We start from the raw sequence: 16474 nt of genomic DNA on the forward strand, positions 1-16474 counted from the left end.
TTTGTCCTTAAATTATGATTCTCAAAGTGTATGCTATATTATTTGGTCAATGGTCAGACTTTTGCATGTCCTTCAATTGTGATTCTCACAAGGGTGTTAGTGGTTTTCAGCCTTCTTTATGTTTCTACTAGTTGACTAATTAATACCGTAGGAGTCCTGAGATCTCTATGTTAGATTATTTGCTCAGAACTGGCATTCCGGGCTTTTGGGGTTGTGATTGAAAATCATGTCCTCATGGGTCCCGTCCCGGTGTGGGTTAGTGGTTTTCATCCTTCGTTGTGATTCGACTAGTTGACTAATAATATGTTAATGTTGCAAGGCCAAGGTGGTACGTACATCAAGGCTTTGTTCTCGGGGGTTTCCCAATTGTTTGGCTGATTTTAGTCTTACCGCACAATTATTTGGTCACTTTAGGATTCACTTCCACTCATCATGGTATGTCCAGATATACTTGTACATTTTAATTTAAGATAGGCTTAAATATCAAATTAGTACATTGAAGTTAGGGTTATTTCATTTTTGTTCCCAGTAAATTTATTTTTCGATTTTAGTTTTGTCAGTGTCTTGGCATATTGATGCATTTTCAATTTAAGTTTATGTTTATGCCGTGCCAACTCCTCTTAAAAAATAGTTGACTGTTGAGAGGTTGTCAAATGTACCTAGTCGTTAAATAGTATTTGATAAATAAGAATTATCGTTCCCACAAAGACTCGTACAATATGTAACTAATATCACAAGTCTTTACTAACTAAACTAACAAATAAATAATGATGATTTGAGCATAACATTCAACAATAAAAATAAAGCAAACACTATAAGTTATGATATTTTTGGAATTTTTTATAAACACACAATAAAACAATATGAATTTCAGATGACAAAGGTTGTCGGGGTTAGATATCACCGAACCAAACTCTTTTTACGCTAAAACATGATATTCAACTTGTAATTCAATGCTAATATCAGTAACAATTCAAAAACGGTATTCTAATCCTTAATTCTTTAGGTGAAAAGACTTAAGTTCCTCAATTAAATGTCAATCATTTGTACATTTAACAAAGACACTTGCTTAAGCTCAATGACCCAATGATCACCATTACCCCTCATCCTATTTCTATCTCTGAGGTTTAATGAACATTTTGCCACAGTTCAAGATAAAGAAAGTATTTTCCAATAGCAATCTCATCCAAGAAATCAAGCTATGAGTGGTCAATCCATAACAAGCATGAAGCATAAGATTAAAAAACTAACATTGAAGAATAAGATGAATATATAAGACTATTTCAAAAGAAATACATGAGAGCATATTGTTTAGATACAATCTAACTCCAACAACAAAGGGTTTAGCTACTCATCTCCATGAATAACATCCAAAAGCAAGAAAGATAGAAGAACAATGAAAGAAGAGAGCTGGAGAAGAACTTTAGTGAAGGAGATGTTTTTACAAAATGAGAAAGCGTCCTTCTCAAAATGAACGAGAGAAACTATTTATATAGACCCAAAAAATCTACACTTAAGTGAGTGTTTGCTCAAGCCAAAAACTTCGAGCTTAAACAGATACTACAATTATGCAGTTCTGCACCTTTGTTTAAATTCAACTTAAGCTAAAAGTTGTTTTATTAAAGCTAATTTTCCTTTGCAACTTTCTTTTTCATCTTCTCCAAAAAGGAACTTCAATTTGGGTCCTCAAAATCCAATTTAAGCTCATTTGAGCTAAAATTTTCACTTCAAGCTTTCGTTAAACCTTGCTCCAAAAAATGAAATTCAATCCAATTCAATATCTTACAAAATATTCCATCAATAAACATATGCAATCTAACAAAATAACAAGCTAAAGAAAACAAACTACATATTTACAATTTACATCAAAAAGACATAAACAAAGTCCTAAGTAAGAGAAAAGATGAGGTAATTGCCTAAATCCACAAGTCTCACTTAAGTATTTTTGATAATTATCGTTGACATGACAAACGAAAAGTGACGTGGCATTGTCACTCTAACCAATCATTGTCACGTCAACAATAACATTAGAGGAACTAAAAATGAAAAAAAAAATAGATATTACATGAACTAAAAAGGAAAAGAAAAACATAACTTACAAGGACTAAAAATGAAAAAGTAACATATTTGTAGACACAAACAAATATTTAAGTCTTAAATATCATGTGTAAATTTAATTTAAAATTAATATAAAATAAAATAAGTAAGAATGAACTAATTAAAAGATTTATGTCTATCAGAGTATCCTTAAAGTTATGCATGTTCTCCATAATGGCTTCATGCATCATATAGAAAATGACCAATGTTTAGTCTAATTTTCATATTAGCTTGTTATTGTCCCCTTATTTACATATATATGATGTTGCATGTTAGTGATTTTCACCTCAAGGGGGTTGACCTTTATCCAAATGAAACTTGAAATCTTGATGGACTATATGTTCCCTTACCAACCTATGTCAAATACCTTAATCTTGACCTTGATGTCCCCCATGACTAATATCTCAACTATTCACCTAACCATTTACAACCCTTCACGTTGACTTGATGGGCATTTAGGTGGAGATACAACATAATTTTTTAAACTCAGCATTGATCCCTTGATCAAATCTACCTTATATATGATCCACCTATTCATGGTAGAATTATGCTTATTCCATGCACAAATACATCCATCTAAGATTCTAGAAATAATAGTGTTAGTAAAAAACAATTAGACTTTGTCACATGCATGTATGCTAAGTGATTCTAATCATGTGGTGGATACTTTGACTAATTAGGATATACGTTTAAGTATTTTGGAAAGGAGATGAGACTTTTCTCTTTATGCCATCATTCTTTTTTTGGCAACACAAATATATGAAAACAGAAATATGCACAACTTTATGTGATATATTTGTAGACAAAAATATTTTTTATTAATTTATTTTTAGTTCACGTAATTTTTCTTTTTTTTTTATTTGTAGTTCATGTAAGTTCTGAATTTTTTTTACTCCTTGAATTTTTTTTTTCATTTTCAGTCCTCTAACATAATTATTGTTATGCCACTATTGTTGACATGATATTGATGATGTGCCATTTTTTATCATGTGGCATTATGCTGACTTTAGCACTTGGGATGATTATTTCTTTTTCAAGAAATAATAACATGCCAACTTTAGTTTCAGTCTAACTGCAATCTTGGTTTCTCACATGAAGATTTTGTAATACTGAATGAAAAAATCCTGAACTTAAATCCTACCACTTATTTTTTTCACTCAATTATGAGGTTAAGGAGAGTGTGAAAGAAGCCTAAAGTTACGTTGTATGTACTGAGTGAGAGCTAATGAAATTAATAGATTTACACAAACCACAACCAGAATTGCTGTTTACACGTTCTACTTTCTAAAGTGTAAAACAAACCCAAAAGATTGCCACAATAAAATCTTTCAAGCATGCATTACCAAGTTTTTCCATGCTCTATACTATTTTTTCAAAATACTATTTGTCATTATTAATTGAGCATTTAGTGCTGCTTTAAACATGTAGAAGTAGAACTTTTTGCATTTCACTCGGAACCAAACCATATACTTTAACCAGAACTATGATCATTAGTCTATTATATAGTCAATGCATGCCAAGTGGCAACAGTTGTTATTACAACAGTATGTATAATTAGATACGAGACATTAGTTATTCAACATTCATCCTAAGCCTATATATAGTCCTCCATCAAACGCTAGAACTTAGACACTTATCAACATAACATCAAACTTGATTGAGTTGATTCTCTTTCATTTCCACCAGTGAAGGAAAATCGAGTTTATTTCCATCGCAGCTGTGCTGTTTGGAGTTCACTGTGCCCTCACTTTCTTGCTGCTCTGTACAATTGGTTTCTCCATTCTTCTTAGAATTCTTGTATATCATGTATAAAATCATTTGAGAGATGCCAAAAATAAATCCTAACACATTTGGAAACTGATAATACCACAAAACAAAACACTAATCAGTTTGCTTTCAAGAGAAAATGAGTAGAATGAGTAATAGATATAGAAGTGTTATTCCTCACCATAATGAAGTCATCCTTGTCGAAGAAACCATAGAAAAACCACATGGTGGCGCAGAGCGTAAGAAATAAGGACAATGAAAATGGCATGAACTCTACACTTTTGGTTTTTATGACCCTCCTCTGCAATTAATGTACAGATTTTACATATTTCAGATTGCATATCAAACTATGCAAGATCTATATTATGTGAATAATTGAATATAGAATGTACCATTATGCTTAAGGGAGCAGCAAACACTGCAATGTTAAAAATGGCACAAATCCATCCCACAGCATGGACACGGTTAATGCCCTTCACAGCAAAGGTGGTGATTAACATGGTTAAGCCAAAACCTCCAATGTCGGCAATGAGTATCATTACCAAAGTGGATATCTGAAATATCCATCAAACATTTATAAGGTAATAAGCTTACCAAGTTACAGTTTACAACTCTCTTAACAGTAATAAAGCTAGTTTCAAAATGAACAAATTTGTGCAGTTACTTTAAATATCGTTATCTAGAGCAAAATGGAAAAGAGTTGAGAAGGAAAGATTGTCATGTTGGTTCCACCTTCTGTTTCCTGGGAGCATATATAATGTACATTGTTAGGTATGAAACTTCTATAACACATCCAATACAGTTGATGGTGATAATCAAAGTAGCATTGGTCTTTATGAAGCCATAATATAGAAGCAACAGTGCGCTAAGAAGTGCAACCGCATATGGAATTGATTGAAATCCTTCTGATGATTTCTTCTTGTAAATTGTATAGAAGGTTGGCCTGCGAGAGAAAGAAATGGATACAAGCTTTTAAGCATTTCAAGGTGTAAATGAGTGGCATTCATGCCAAATTATATATGATAGTATTATGGTTTGAGACAGGACTTACAAGGGTGCTAAGAACACCATGAATGACACAATGTTACCTATAGAAAGGAAGAGAACAGAGAGCATCAGTGAGGGATCAAGACAAAAAAAGAATAAATTTGAAAAAATAGAAGCAGCAGGTAAAATTGGAAGTTACTGTTGTTCCATGCATTACACTCAATTGTGTGATAAAAAACCTTAATGAGACTGTATGGAAAAGTTACAAATCAAAGATGGATACCTATCATTTTTGCTAGGTCAGTTGGAATGAAACAGACAAAATAAATATGAATTATTTTCATGATGACATCAAAGTTTAAAATGATGCTGTCAAACGGTTGGAATGAGAGTTGTACAATAACTTATAAGTCTAATCAATACCTAGGAGACCAAAGATCAAAACCAGTTCATGATCAGAAATTGAAACCATTTTAGATATAGAGGTGTTTGCTAGTGCTAGCTAAGTCTTGGGGGAATAAGCTTTGCCTTTTTTGAGGTATGAGTAGAACAATGTGTACTTCAACCAAGCTTGCCAGCTTCCATATATATATGATGGATAACTTCTACATTGTCCGACACGTGTACACCCCCTTAGAATTCCCACTTTTAAGAGCACTAACAATTTATTAATAAAAAAACCAACCAAATATCAGGTTGGTAACTTCTAACATCCTCATCTCAGGTGTCTTATATTTTTCTCGTCATACCCGCAAAACTCCTCCTTTTAAGAGCAATGATGAATTATCAGCCACATAATTGAAGTTTTAGTGGTTAATAACCAGAAATGAAAGCTTAGGTATTAACTAATTTGTGTGCAACTTGAAAATATTACTCTTTTTTGTTTATACATAGAGTATTCACAACTGCTACATGATTGATAATAGTTAAGGATTAAGACATAATAAAGTTGCCTTTATATCTTTATCCATTTTGTGGCACAATTTCATGCAATAACAAGACAATATGGACTAAATGTTTTACCTCTGAAAAGGGACAAATGAATTTGTGGTTTTAATGTAGTGGTCCATATATGATGACAAAAAAGCCCAAATAGTGCTTATACTTTATTCCAAGTAATTAGTGAGTTGGGGGCAAGTTCATTCATGGTGTAATGTGCTATATATGTTTTCGAGTAAATTACACTGATTATTTAGATTACTAATCCAAAAGTTATATTTTAAAATGATTATTCTAATAACAAATTGAAAGACAAAACGCAAGGGACCCAAGCAACTAAATCGTAAGGATATAGTGAACTTTTAGACTCTTGCTTATTTAGATTACTATTTTGAAAGTTTATTCCTTCTGCTCTGTGCATATGTAGTATTCTGTAGACCAAATCGTAAATGTTGAAATGTAAAACGTAAAAACTTTGTGCATATGTATTATTCTGTAGAATATATTATAAACATTGTTGTTCATTACAAGAACTTTCGATACATATATATATATGGATGGTGCTTTAAAGATCGCTTAATTTTGTTGACTACTAATATGTAGCAAGGCTAAGGCCTAAGGTGGCATCCCAAGCAGGGGACATGACCTGACGTTCCCACCAAGGCCATTCGTTTTGTCAAAACATCAATAAAATTACTCCCAAAACCAAAGTAAAAGCGACACCACTAACATTCCTACCACGGCTATTATAGATCGACTTCGTTCTTAGGGCGTTCCCAAATGTTTGGCTATTTCTAATCCTACCAAACAATTATTTGATCATTTCAGGATGCACTTCCATTCATCATATGGTGTGTCAAGATATTTTGCTTTTCGCTTATTTTTTTTAATATTATTTTCAAATATTTTTTATCTATACTTTGTCTTTAATTTTGTTTATCAATAAAAAGTTATCATCGACTAAACAAAAATCCGTACTTCTCTTTTGAATTTTGTTTATTCTGTTTTGGCTGGTAGTAATCCTTAAAATTAAGTTGTGTGAAACCTACATACATATGTGATATGTGGATGATGATTTTTTTATGATAAATATGGATCAATGTCAAAGGAAATTGGCAATATGAAAAATATTGATAACGTACTCTTTATATTGGTGAACCCTTAAAATATTTCAAATATTATTTTTAATTCATAAAAAAGCAATATTAGTTTAATCTTCCACCAAAAATTATGTATTTTGAGTAAATATAAAAATTAAAAAAAATGTTTTCATAGGAATTTAGACTAGTATTTTAAAGGATTTATTATGTTTTTAGTTCCTATTTTTTTTAATTTCACTTTTAGTCTCTAAATAATTTTTTTAGCATTTTTTTAATATATTTTTTCTCTTGTTAACAGTTTTAGTCTTTTTTGTCCAATAATAAGGTTAACTAAGGAAGTAACAATGATATCAATTGGCTAACTTATTACACACCATTAAGGAGTCTAACAAGAGTGTATTTTTTTAATATAAATTATGTTTTTTTATTTCTCTTCAAGTAGTTTAACGTCATAAAATATTTTAAATATATGAGGCCTAAAAACACAATTTACTAAAAAAATTAGATATGATTATTTCATCAAACTTCTTAATAATGTAATAAATTTCATAAATTTTTATATCATCGGTTAATGTAGTTAATTAACACATAAAACTATTAGGAAAAAATATAAAGATAAAAAATACTTGAAGTTTAATTTAAAGATCAATTTAATATATTTTTATAAACAAATTTTATTTTAATTTTTATTAATACGTAATAAGAACTTGAATATTAAAAAATTTATAATAATTCATGAAGATTATTCAATTAACTAAACTAAACGATTTGATGATCCTAATTTTATTCTATTTTATAATTGAACAACACATGGAAGCAACTGGCCAATCCATGCACGTGGCACCAAAGGAATGGCTAAGGTAAGGGCAACAACAATTTCATCCAGTTAATATTGCTTTTTATCCTTTTCCTTATTATATATGCTATCGGCTTTTGTGGTGGTAAACGTGGAAGGATACCGATGATCATTATCAACATCGATCAAGAAATGAAAAGCATTGAGCATAGACCACATGATATACCTTGACGTGACGAAGCATACTCCTGAGCATCACTCGTGCTGCTGCCAAACATGTCACACATGAAACAAATTGTCAGAATCCATTCACTGAATAAAGGCACGTATTACGTATAAGATATATTAAAACAAGCACACCCGTTGGTAGTTAACATATACTTGCGTTAATGGGGTGGTCGCAGCTTTACGGCGTTCCAAACTGCCTTGGTTGTTTTTAGCACAATATTCAGCCATCTGTCCTTGGCCACTTTAGCATGCACACTTATACACACAACATTGTTCGTTCATGAATCATGATTGCCTTCTTTTTCTTCGGTGTTTACAAGACACTACGTACAATTCTCATACGTATCTTCCTCTGTAATAAACTAATTATAGGCTTTTCATACTTGCTTTCTTCAGTTTCCTAATCCATACAAAAAAAAAAAGATATATTGATTTTAGTTGACATATATACGAATATAATGAGAGAAATATGGAAGATCAAATACATTATCAGCATATATAAGAGCATGACTGTAGAAGTGGGGCTCTTGTGGAATATATTGTGCTTTTCTTTTGTAAACTCACACAATTTTGATAGGGTTTTCTATTCATTATTTAGTTAAACTGTGTGTGAGATAGAGAAAAGAAACCACAGAAGAGAAAAGAATGAAAGAAAAAATAAAAATAAAATAAATTAGTTTAAAAGTCATCATTTCTCTTCTTTATCTTTTTTAATTAATTATAATGCACACCATAAAAAGAAAAATGAGACTTTTATTTTATTTATAATTTTTAATTTTACATTCTTAATATTTCTATTTTCTTTCTTTTGGATATGCATTTCATAAAACTCTTACAATTAGTTAAAATAATGTGTCTCAATTATTATAAACTATTTCTTTTTATCTTTATTTGTATAATTGATGATCTTCTTAATAATTTGTCTCTTTCGATCTATCATCTTTTATTTATATTTCTTAAATAAGTTCAACAATTGTTTTGAAAGGAATTATTAACAGTTAAAATTAGTAAACTTAATTATATCTCAATTTAAATTATTTATTTTAAAATTAAGATTTAAATGCTTTTTTTAGTCAATTTAGTACCTTTTTGTTTTTTGTTGCAAAATTATGTTTTTCTTTTAGTTATTATAAATTATATTTATTTTATTTTTTGTTCTTATAACATTTTAGATAGCATTTTTTCACTCATTTTATGAAGATGTAAGTCTTTTATAAGTGCTCTTTAAATTCATAGGCTTTTAGTACTTCGGATCGGGATTTTATGTCTTTTTTCTTAATTTTTAAATTTCAATGATAAAATGTTAATTTAATTTACACAATAAATTCACTCTAACGAGCTTTCGTTATAATAATAGTATTAGTTATATTTATTTTTTTCATAAACTTTTATAGATTTAGCTACCATATTTTATGGTTTGTGGTTTCTTCGCTTTCTCCAATTGCTTTTAATCTACTCACATGTGTAAGATTATATGATTATCTTTACAAAAAGTGAACATGTATATAGGGAAGGAAATGTTTCTGCGCATTCGTTAGCGAATTTTGGAGTATTCTCCCGAGATAGTTTTACCTGGTAGAACTCTGTTTGGTTTTTTGTCAAGGACGCAATCCTCCTTAACTAAAACGTTCTTCCCAACGTACTACAGGTTTTTATAGTTGCTCTGATGAGTTTAGGCTTAGTCCCGGCCCCATTTTGTAGACTTCGTTCTTTTCTATTTGTAATGATATTTGGGATGGCTACAGTGATGATAAGTAGAGTATCAATATAGTTGGGATGTTAGTGATAGTCACCTTAATTTTATAATAAAAAAAACTTACATGTGTAGTCTTAGAATTTGAATCTAAATCTAACTCAACTTTAAAAACTAATTTATAGGGTGAAGATAATTCTCTACTCTGATGTGTTCAATGCTCCACAATTAATTTGCATAACTATACTCAGATATGTCTAATCTTTATGTTCATTATCAGTAAATTTTAGATTGTTAGAATGTTAGTTTTGTTAGGAAAGAAAATCAAATCCACTATCTTTCTCCTGTTAATCATTTAACTCGTCTCATCTCTTCATATATTTCTAATTTGTAACGTTTACAGGCTTTAATTACGTACAGCAAAAACAACTTGATTTTTTGGTTTTTTAGACCATACCTTCTTATTAGCGAATTTTCCAATTTAAACAACTTAGTGACTTAGTAAGTACAATAATCTTCATATAGTGTTCACGTAAAGTTTTACTAAAGGTGTCATAGCTAGCTTGGGCTTTTACTTTGAATCATATCCATGTGAAATGATCGTATTTGCTGCCAATTTCTGTCATTTGTGTGGCAGTGGCAATATTGTAGCCTCGCATCCCTTTGGTGATGGAAAAAGAAGTCAACACAATAACAAATTCAATAACTGAGTAATAGGCAATGGAAATAAATTTTCCCAAACTTGCAAGAACTTGTTAGGAACACCAATAAAATATAGAGCGCAAAATAGAAATTAAGAAAAATCACACACAAGAGACACAATTTGTTTAACGTGAAAAACCCCTCAATGCAAGGGTAAAAACCACAGGTCGTCCAGACCAAAGAAATAACTTTACTATAATCAATAATGATATAAAAAAGTCTCCAACAAGTGCACTGAAACTTGCTACAAACAGCCAAATCAAAACAGACCCTCAATTGATACAATAGAGACAAGAAGATGAAACCCCAAAGTAGAGAGTAGAGAATGTGAAACACTTATCTTTCTCCCGAGATATCTTTTTGACGATCCAACCAAAAAATTTAAAGTATCACATATGTAGAACATGTTGTCCAAAAATCAGCCTGATCCATCAGTGAACGAATCCCCAGTTGCAATATGAAAAACACTCTCTCGTGGGTATGCGAAAATTATAATGTTTTTCCCTCTCAAATGAGTCTCTCTCTCTAATCTGACCCTCTTCACTTAAATAAGTGAGACAAAATGGACATTCTCATTTGGGCATTTACTCCGCATAAGAAGGGAGCTCAAAAAACCCAACAAATCTCCCCCCTCACAACTATGTGGAGGTAACCATCAAATCGACGATATCACAACAAGCTTCAAACTTCATTGCATCCAGCCACTTTCTCTTTTTTTCACTTTCCATGATCTCTCTAAAGCACCCAGGTTCTGCATCATCTATTAGGATCACATACTCATTAGGAGAATACCTTCTAGAAGGTTGTTTCTCCCTGTTGGACCTCCTAAGTTGAACTTGAGGTGATTCAGTAGCATCACCAAGATTTTCATCTTGTGACATGTCATGCTCCTCTTCATCATCAGTAGCAGGAACATCTAGCTCATCTCCAGGTTGTTGGACACCAACATCATTTGGAACATCAATATTCAGATTATGAATAGGCGATTGAATTGGTTCAAAATCAGCGACACCATTGTCTTCCTTGGATGTAGACTTCTCCACCTTATCAATGTTTTCAATGGTTTGGTCGTTCATGAATTTCACATCATGACTTCTAACAAGCTTCTTCTCAATAGGATCATAGAACCTGTAACCAAATTCATTCTCACCATAACCAATGAAGATACACTACCTTGACTTTGCATCCAACTTGGATCTCTCATCCTTTGGAACATGCACAAAAGCCTTGCAGCCAAAAACTCTTAAGTGATCATACTTCACATTCTTGCCAAACCAAATTTTGTTCGGCCTTTCACTATTCAAAGCAACAGCTGGACTAAGATTGATAACATGCACCACCGTGTACAGTGCCTTACCCTAGAAATGCTTGGGTAACTTTGCTTTAGAGAGCATACATCTCACTCTCTCAATCAATGTCATGTTCATCCTCTCCGCCAAACCATTCAATTTAGGAGTTTTAGGAGGAGTTTTATCATGAGCAATACCATGCAGCTTGCAATAGACATCAAATGGTCCACAATACTCACCATCATTGTCAGTACGAATGCGTTTTGACTTCTTGTCTGACTGCCTCTCAACTAGGACATGAAACTCCTTGAATTTTTCAAGAACTTGGTCTTTTGTCTTCAAAGCATAGACCCAAAGTTTCCTAGAACATTCACCAATGAAGGTAACAAAATAAAGTGCACCACTAAAGGGTTTCACCTTCAAAGGGCCACAAATATTTGAATGCACCAATTCAAGCAACTTAAAAATTTTTTTGAGGGGGGATGATTCTTGAATGATACTCTGGTTTTCTTACCAACCATGCAATGAGAACATTTCTCTAAGTCTGCATTCTTCAATCCTGGAAGCATATCCTTCTTGGCTAAACAATTCAGCCCTTTTTCTTTGATATGACTAAGCCTTTGGTGTCACAAAGATGCCTCCATATCCATAGCATTCACACTATCTTTAGCAACCAAAGCTTTCGTCCAATACAACTTTGAAATTTTCTCCCCTTTGGCCACAACCAGGTTACCCTTGGTGAGTTTCCACTTTCCAGAACCAAAGTGGTTATCATAACCAGCATCATCAAGTATCTGCACAGAGATCAAATTAAAGTTGGTTTGCTTACCAACCATGCAATGAGAACATTTCTCTAAGTCTGTATTCTTCAATCCTGGAAGCATATCCTTCTTGGCTAAACAATTTAGCCCTTTTTCGCTGATATGACTAAGCCTTCGATGCCACAAAGATGTCTCCATATCCATAGCATTCACACTATCTCTAGCAACCAAAGCTTTTGTCCAATACAAATTTGAAATTTTCTTCCCCTCGGCCACATCCAAGTTACCCTTGGTAAGTTTCCACTTTTCAGAACCAAAGTGGCTATCATAACCAGCATCGTCAAGTACCTGCACAGAGATCAAATTAAAGCGGACATCTGGAACATGTTTCATTCCTCTAAGTAGCTAATGCATTCCCATGTTGGTTTGCAAACAAACATCACCAACACCAATCACCTTTGACACGCCATTATTACCCATCTTCAAGACTCCAAAATCACCTGGAATGTAAGATGTGAAGAACTCCTTCCTGACTGTAACATGCAGTGTAGCACCATTATCAATTATCCACATGCTCTCATCAGATACAAGATTAATCAAATTTGGGCCATGAAAAATAACAAGATCATCACTAGTAGCAGTAGTCACACGGTTATCATCATGATTCTTCTCTTTTTGCTTACCCTTCTTGTCTTTACTTTCCTTCTTCCATAGGAAACAACTCCTCTGGATATGCTCGTTTTGTGACAATAATGACACTCAACATTCTTGTATCGAGACCTAGACTTGCTCCTACTCTCGTCTCTATCACCCTTCATCATCTTCTTCTGGCTTCTTCCCTTATTTTCAGTAACAAGCACCTCTGACTAAGAAGAAGTACCTTGCGTCTTTCTTCTCATCTCTTCATTAATAGCACTAGTCTTTGCCATTTGCAAAGGAACAACACCATTGGGGGCAGCACTAATCATGGAAACCTGAAATGTCTCCCACGAGTCAGGTAGAGTTATTAATAAGAACAATCCCAACACATCATCATCAAAGTTGATACCTATGGCTGACAACTAATCACAAGGTCCTTGAAATTCACTTAAGTGCTCAGTAAATTGAGTTTCATCCTTGTACTTCAATTCAAAAAAGTTCTTCAATAGATACAATTTGTTGCTCCCTGATTTAGAAGCAAGTAGAAAAAAATCCCTTTAAGGATACCATATTCATATGTGCCTCCATCATTCAAGCAAGTAGAAAAAGAGTCCTTTAACCAAAGAGCTTTGATACCACTCTGATGGGGAAAACAGGCCAACACAATAACAAACTTAATAACAGAGTAATAGGCAGTGGAAATAAATTTCCCCAAACTTGCAAGAACCTGTGAAGAGTACCAATAAAATATAGATCACAAAATAGAAATTAAGAAAAACCACACACAAGAGACACAATTTGTTTAACGTGAAAAATCCCTCAATGCAAAGGTAAAAACCACGGGCCGTCCAAACCAAAGAAATAACTCCATAATAATCAATAGAGATACAAGAGAGTCTCCAACAAGTGCACTGAAATATGCTACAAAATAGTCAAATCAAAACAGACCCTCAATTGGTACAATAGAGACAAGAAGATGAAATCCTAAAATATAAAGTAAAGAATACGAAACATTTATATCTCTATCTAGATATCTTTTTTACGATCCAATCGAACAATTTCAATTATCACGTGTGTGCAATCCACTATCCAAAAATCATCTCAATCCAACGGTGAATGAATTCACAGTTGCAATCTAAAAAATGCTCTCTAATGGGTATACGAAAATCACAATGATTATCCCTCTCCTTTCTCTCTCAATGTTTTGTAACTATTTTTTTTTCTCTCAAATGAGTATCTCTCTCTTTTTAATCTAGCCCCTTTCCACTTAAATAAGTGAAACAAAATGGGCATTCTCATTTGAGCATTTACTCCTCATAGGAAGGGAGCTCAAAAAACCCAACATTTGGTACCCAAAAAAATGAAGAAATATTATGATGACTTAATCGCATTGTTAATCATCTATAGACTATATGTATATACATAACTATGGACAATATTAGTCTTTCAACAATTTGTTGTTCAAATTTAATCTTCGAAACACTTTTAATTACTATAATTAAGTTTTTTCGTAAGTTTCTTTCTTACTAAATTCCAAAATCTTCATTTTTTTTAATTTGAAATCTTTAGGAATTGAATTAGTTAAATTATTTTAAATTTTCTTTGATTCAAATATCATCAATCAAACTCTCATATTTCATTTACATAAATATTATCATATTCCATCCAAAATTTAAAAATCTAAAATTTAAGCTTCTAACCTCATTTCTTACAAAATCTTCAAATTTCTACTCAAATTTGGTATCTAAACCTTTCAACTAATCATCTATACTAAATATATCTTAAACTCCTAATTTTGAGTAAAAATAAGGATTTGTAAGTTTTATTTAAATAAAAGCTACATGTTGAATAATCAAGAGGATCCTCACAATAATGTAAGATCCTATTACTAGAATAATTGATATACTGATAAAATTTAGAGACGAAGAACAATAGAGACGAAAATAGATATTAATGTCATGCAGAGGTGAAATGAAAATTTTGTTATAGAGACATTGCTTAGAGACTGATATATCCATTTCTATATTATTTTGTGTCTGATTTTGTCTTTGTTGGTTAAATAGTATTAGAGATGGAAATTTTAGATGAAAATGTTCCACGTCAAATATATGGTAGCCGAATCTATCTTTGAAATCGTTTTGAATTATGAATTTCAAAATTTTAATGTATTAGAGACGAGTAGTATAGTCTCTAAGTATTCTTTTTAATTTTATTAACAAAATTGTATTTTTCATATCATTTTTAAGCATTAAATTGAGTTAAAATCCTCTTATGAACAATGTAATGCATATTCTTCCTTGAGGTATGATAAATTAAATCATAACTATGGTAATCCCTAGTTAATTACTTTACTTACAATATAAGAGGAGTTAGTAAAAGTTAAGACCACCAAAAGTTTTCTATATATCATCACAAACCAAACATACAAAACCATTGTCACATATTTATTTGTATAAAATAAAGGAGAAAAAAGAAAAATATTTTAACACTCTGCAATAGTTATTAAGGAAGGTAGAGAATGTGATTGATGACTAAAATTCTTGTTAGATAGAAAATATCACTATAAAGAATAATATAGGTCCTACATACGCGATATATGTAAAATAGGACATTCAATTGATTAATTTAACATGATTGTTCGTAGTCCAACATGCCTACTAATATATACATTTATTGGCCAATAAAATAAAATGTCTTAAAAATTAATGATGTACTGAATGCTTGACAATTTCGAAAAAAATCTAGGTCCCACACACGATATGTATAAAATAAGACATTTAATTTAGGGTAAATAGTCATTTTCGTCCCTAAATATGTAGAGCGCTAACAAATTCATTTCCAAAATATAAAAATTTAAATTTTAGTTCTTGAAAATGAAAAAAATACAATAAATTCATCTATCTATTAACTTTTATCCGTTACTGTTAATGAAAGAACCTACATGACATAGAGAAACGAAAATGTCACAAAAATGATTGTCAACATGACTGTTGAATAAACTGGACCAAAATGTCAATAAGTTTTCATTTAACTAAAATGTCACTAAGTTTCCATTGGATTAATTTGTCAAATCCCAAATTTCATTTCATTTAAGGGTAAAATATAATTTAATTTTCATCTTTACCCTTTTTTATTGTTGTAAGCATAACATTACAATAAATACTCAAAAAAATAGGGAAGTAAGCATAAGTTACAACAAACATAATAATAAACATAATATTGATTAATAAGCATAATGTGTCTGTTGTTCTAAAACTTTTAATGTGATAATACATTATTCTAATGAGACTCAAAAAAAAATGTACAATCATTAAGTTAATCCTTACAAAAAAAATTAGACTCAATTTGATTTTGTCATTACCTAATATTATCATAATAAAAATTACAGAGCAACAGATAGATTATGCTTATTAATTAATATTATATTTATTAATATATTTGTTCTAACTTATGTTTATTATTATGTTTTTTCTAAA

The 16474-nt window shown here is 31.4% G+C and overlaps 1 protein-coding gene across 1 annotated transcript; it reads right to left on the minus strand.

Moving 5' to 3' along the window:
• Positions 1-3571: 3571 nt before the first annotated feature.
• On the minus strand, positions 3572-5409 carry SWEET1 (sugar efflux transporter SWEET1). The gene is made up of 6 exons (NM_001357908.1): positions 5275-5409; positions 4916-4952; positions 4597-4807; positions 4257-4418; positions 4046-4165; positions 3572-3954 (listed from the first exon to the last, which is right to left on the minus strand). Exons 1-6 carry the CDS (start codon positions 5321-5323, stop codon positions 3745-3747), a joined length of 789 nt encoding a protein of 262 aa, NP_001344837.1. The 5' UTR covers positions 5324-5409; the 3' UTR covers positions 3572-3744.
• Between the last annotated feature and the right edge of the window lie 11065 nt (positions 5410-16474).

Source organism: Glycine max, chromosome 2, assembly GCF_000004515.6.
Source record: "Glycine max cultivar Williams 82 chromosome 2, Glycine_max_v4.0, whole genome shotgun sequence".
Taxonomy (NCBI): domain Eukaryota; kingdom Viridiplantae; phylum Streptophyta; class Magnoliopsida; order Fabales; family Fabaceae; genus Glycine; species Glycine max.

Excerpts from the sequence above, each read along its gene's own strand:
- SWEET1 (NM_001357908.1), bottom strand. The coding sequence starts at position 5,323 with ATGGTTTCAATTTCTGATCATGAACTGGTTTTGATCTTTGGTCTCCTA. Across the intron at positions 4,166-4,256 it reads CTGCTCCCTTAAGCATAATG|AGGAGGGTCATAAAAACCAA; the intron begins GTACATTCTATA and ends CATTAATTGCAG. Across the intron at positions 3,955-4,045 it reads ACAAGGATGACTTCATTATG|TTTCCAAATGTGTTAGGATT; the intron begins GTGAGGAATAAC and ends TGGTATTATCAG.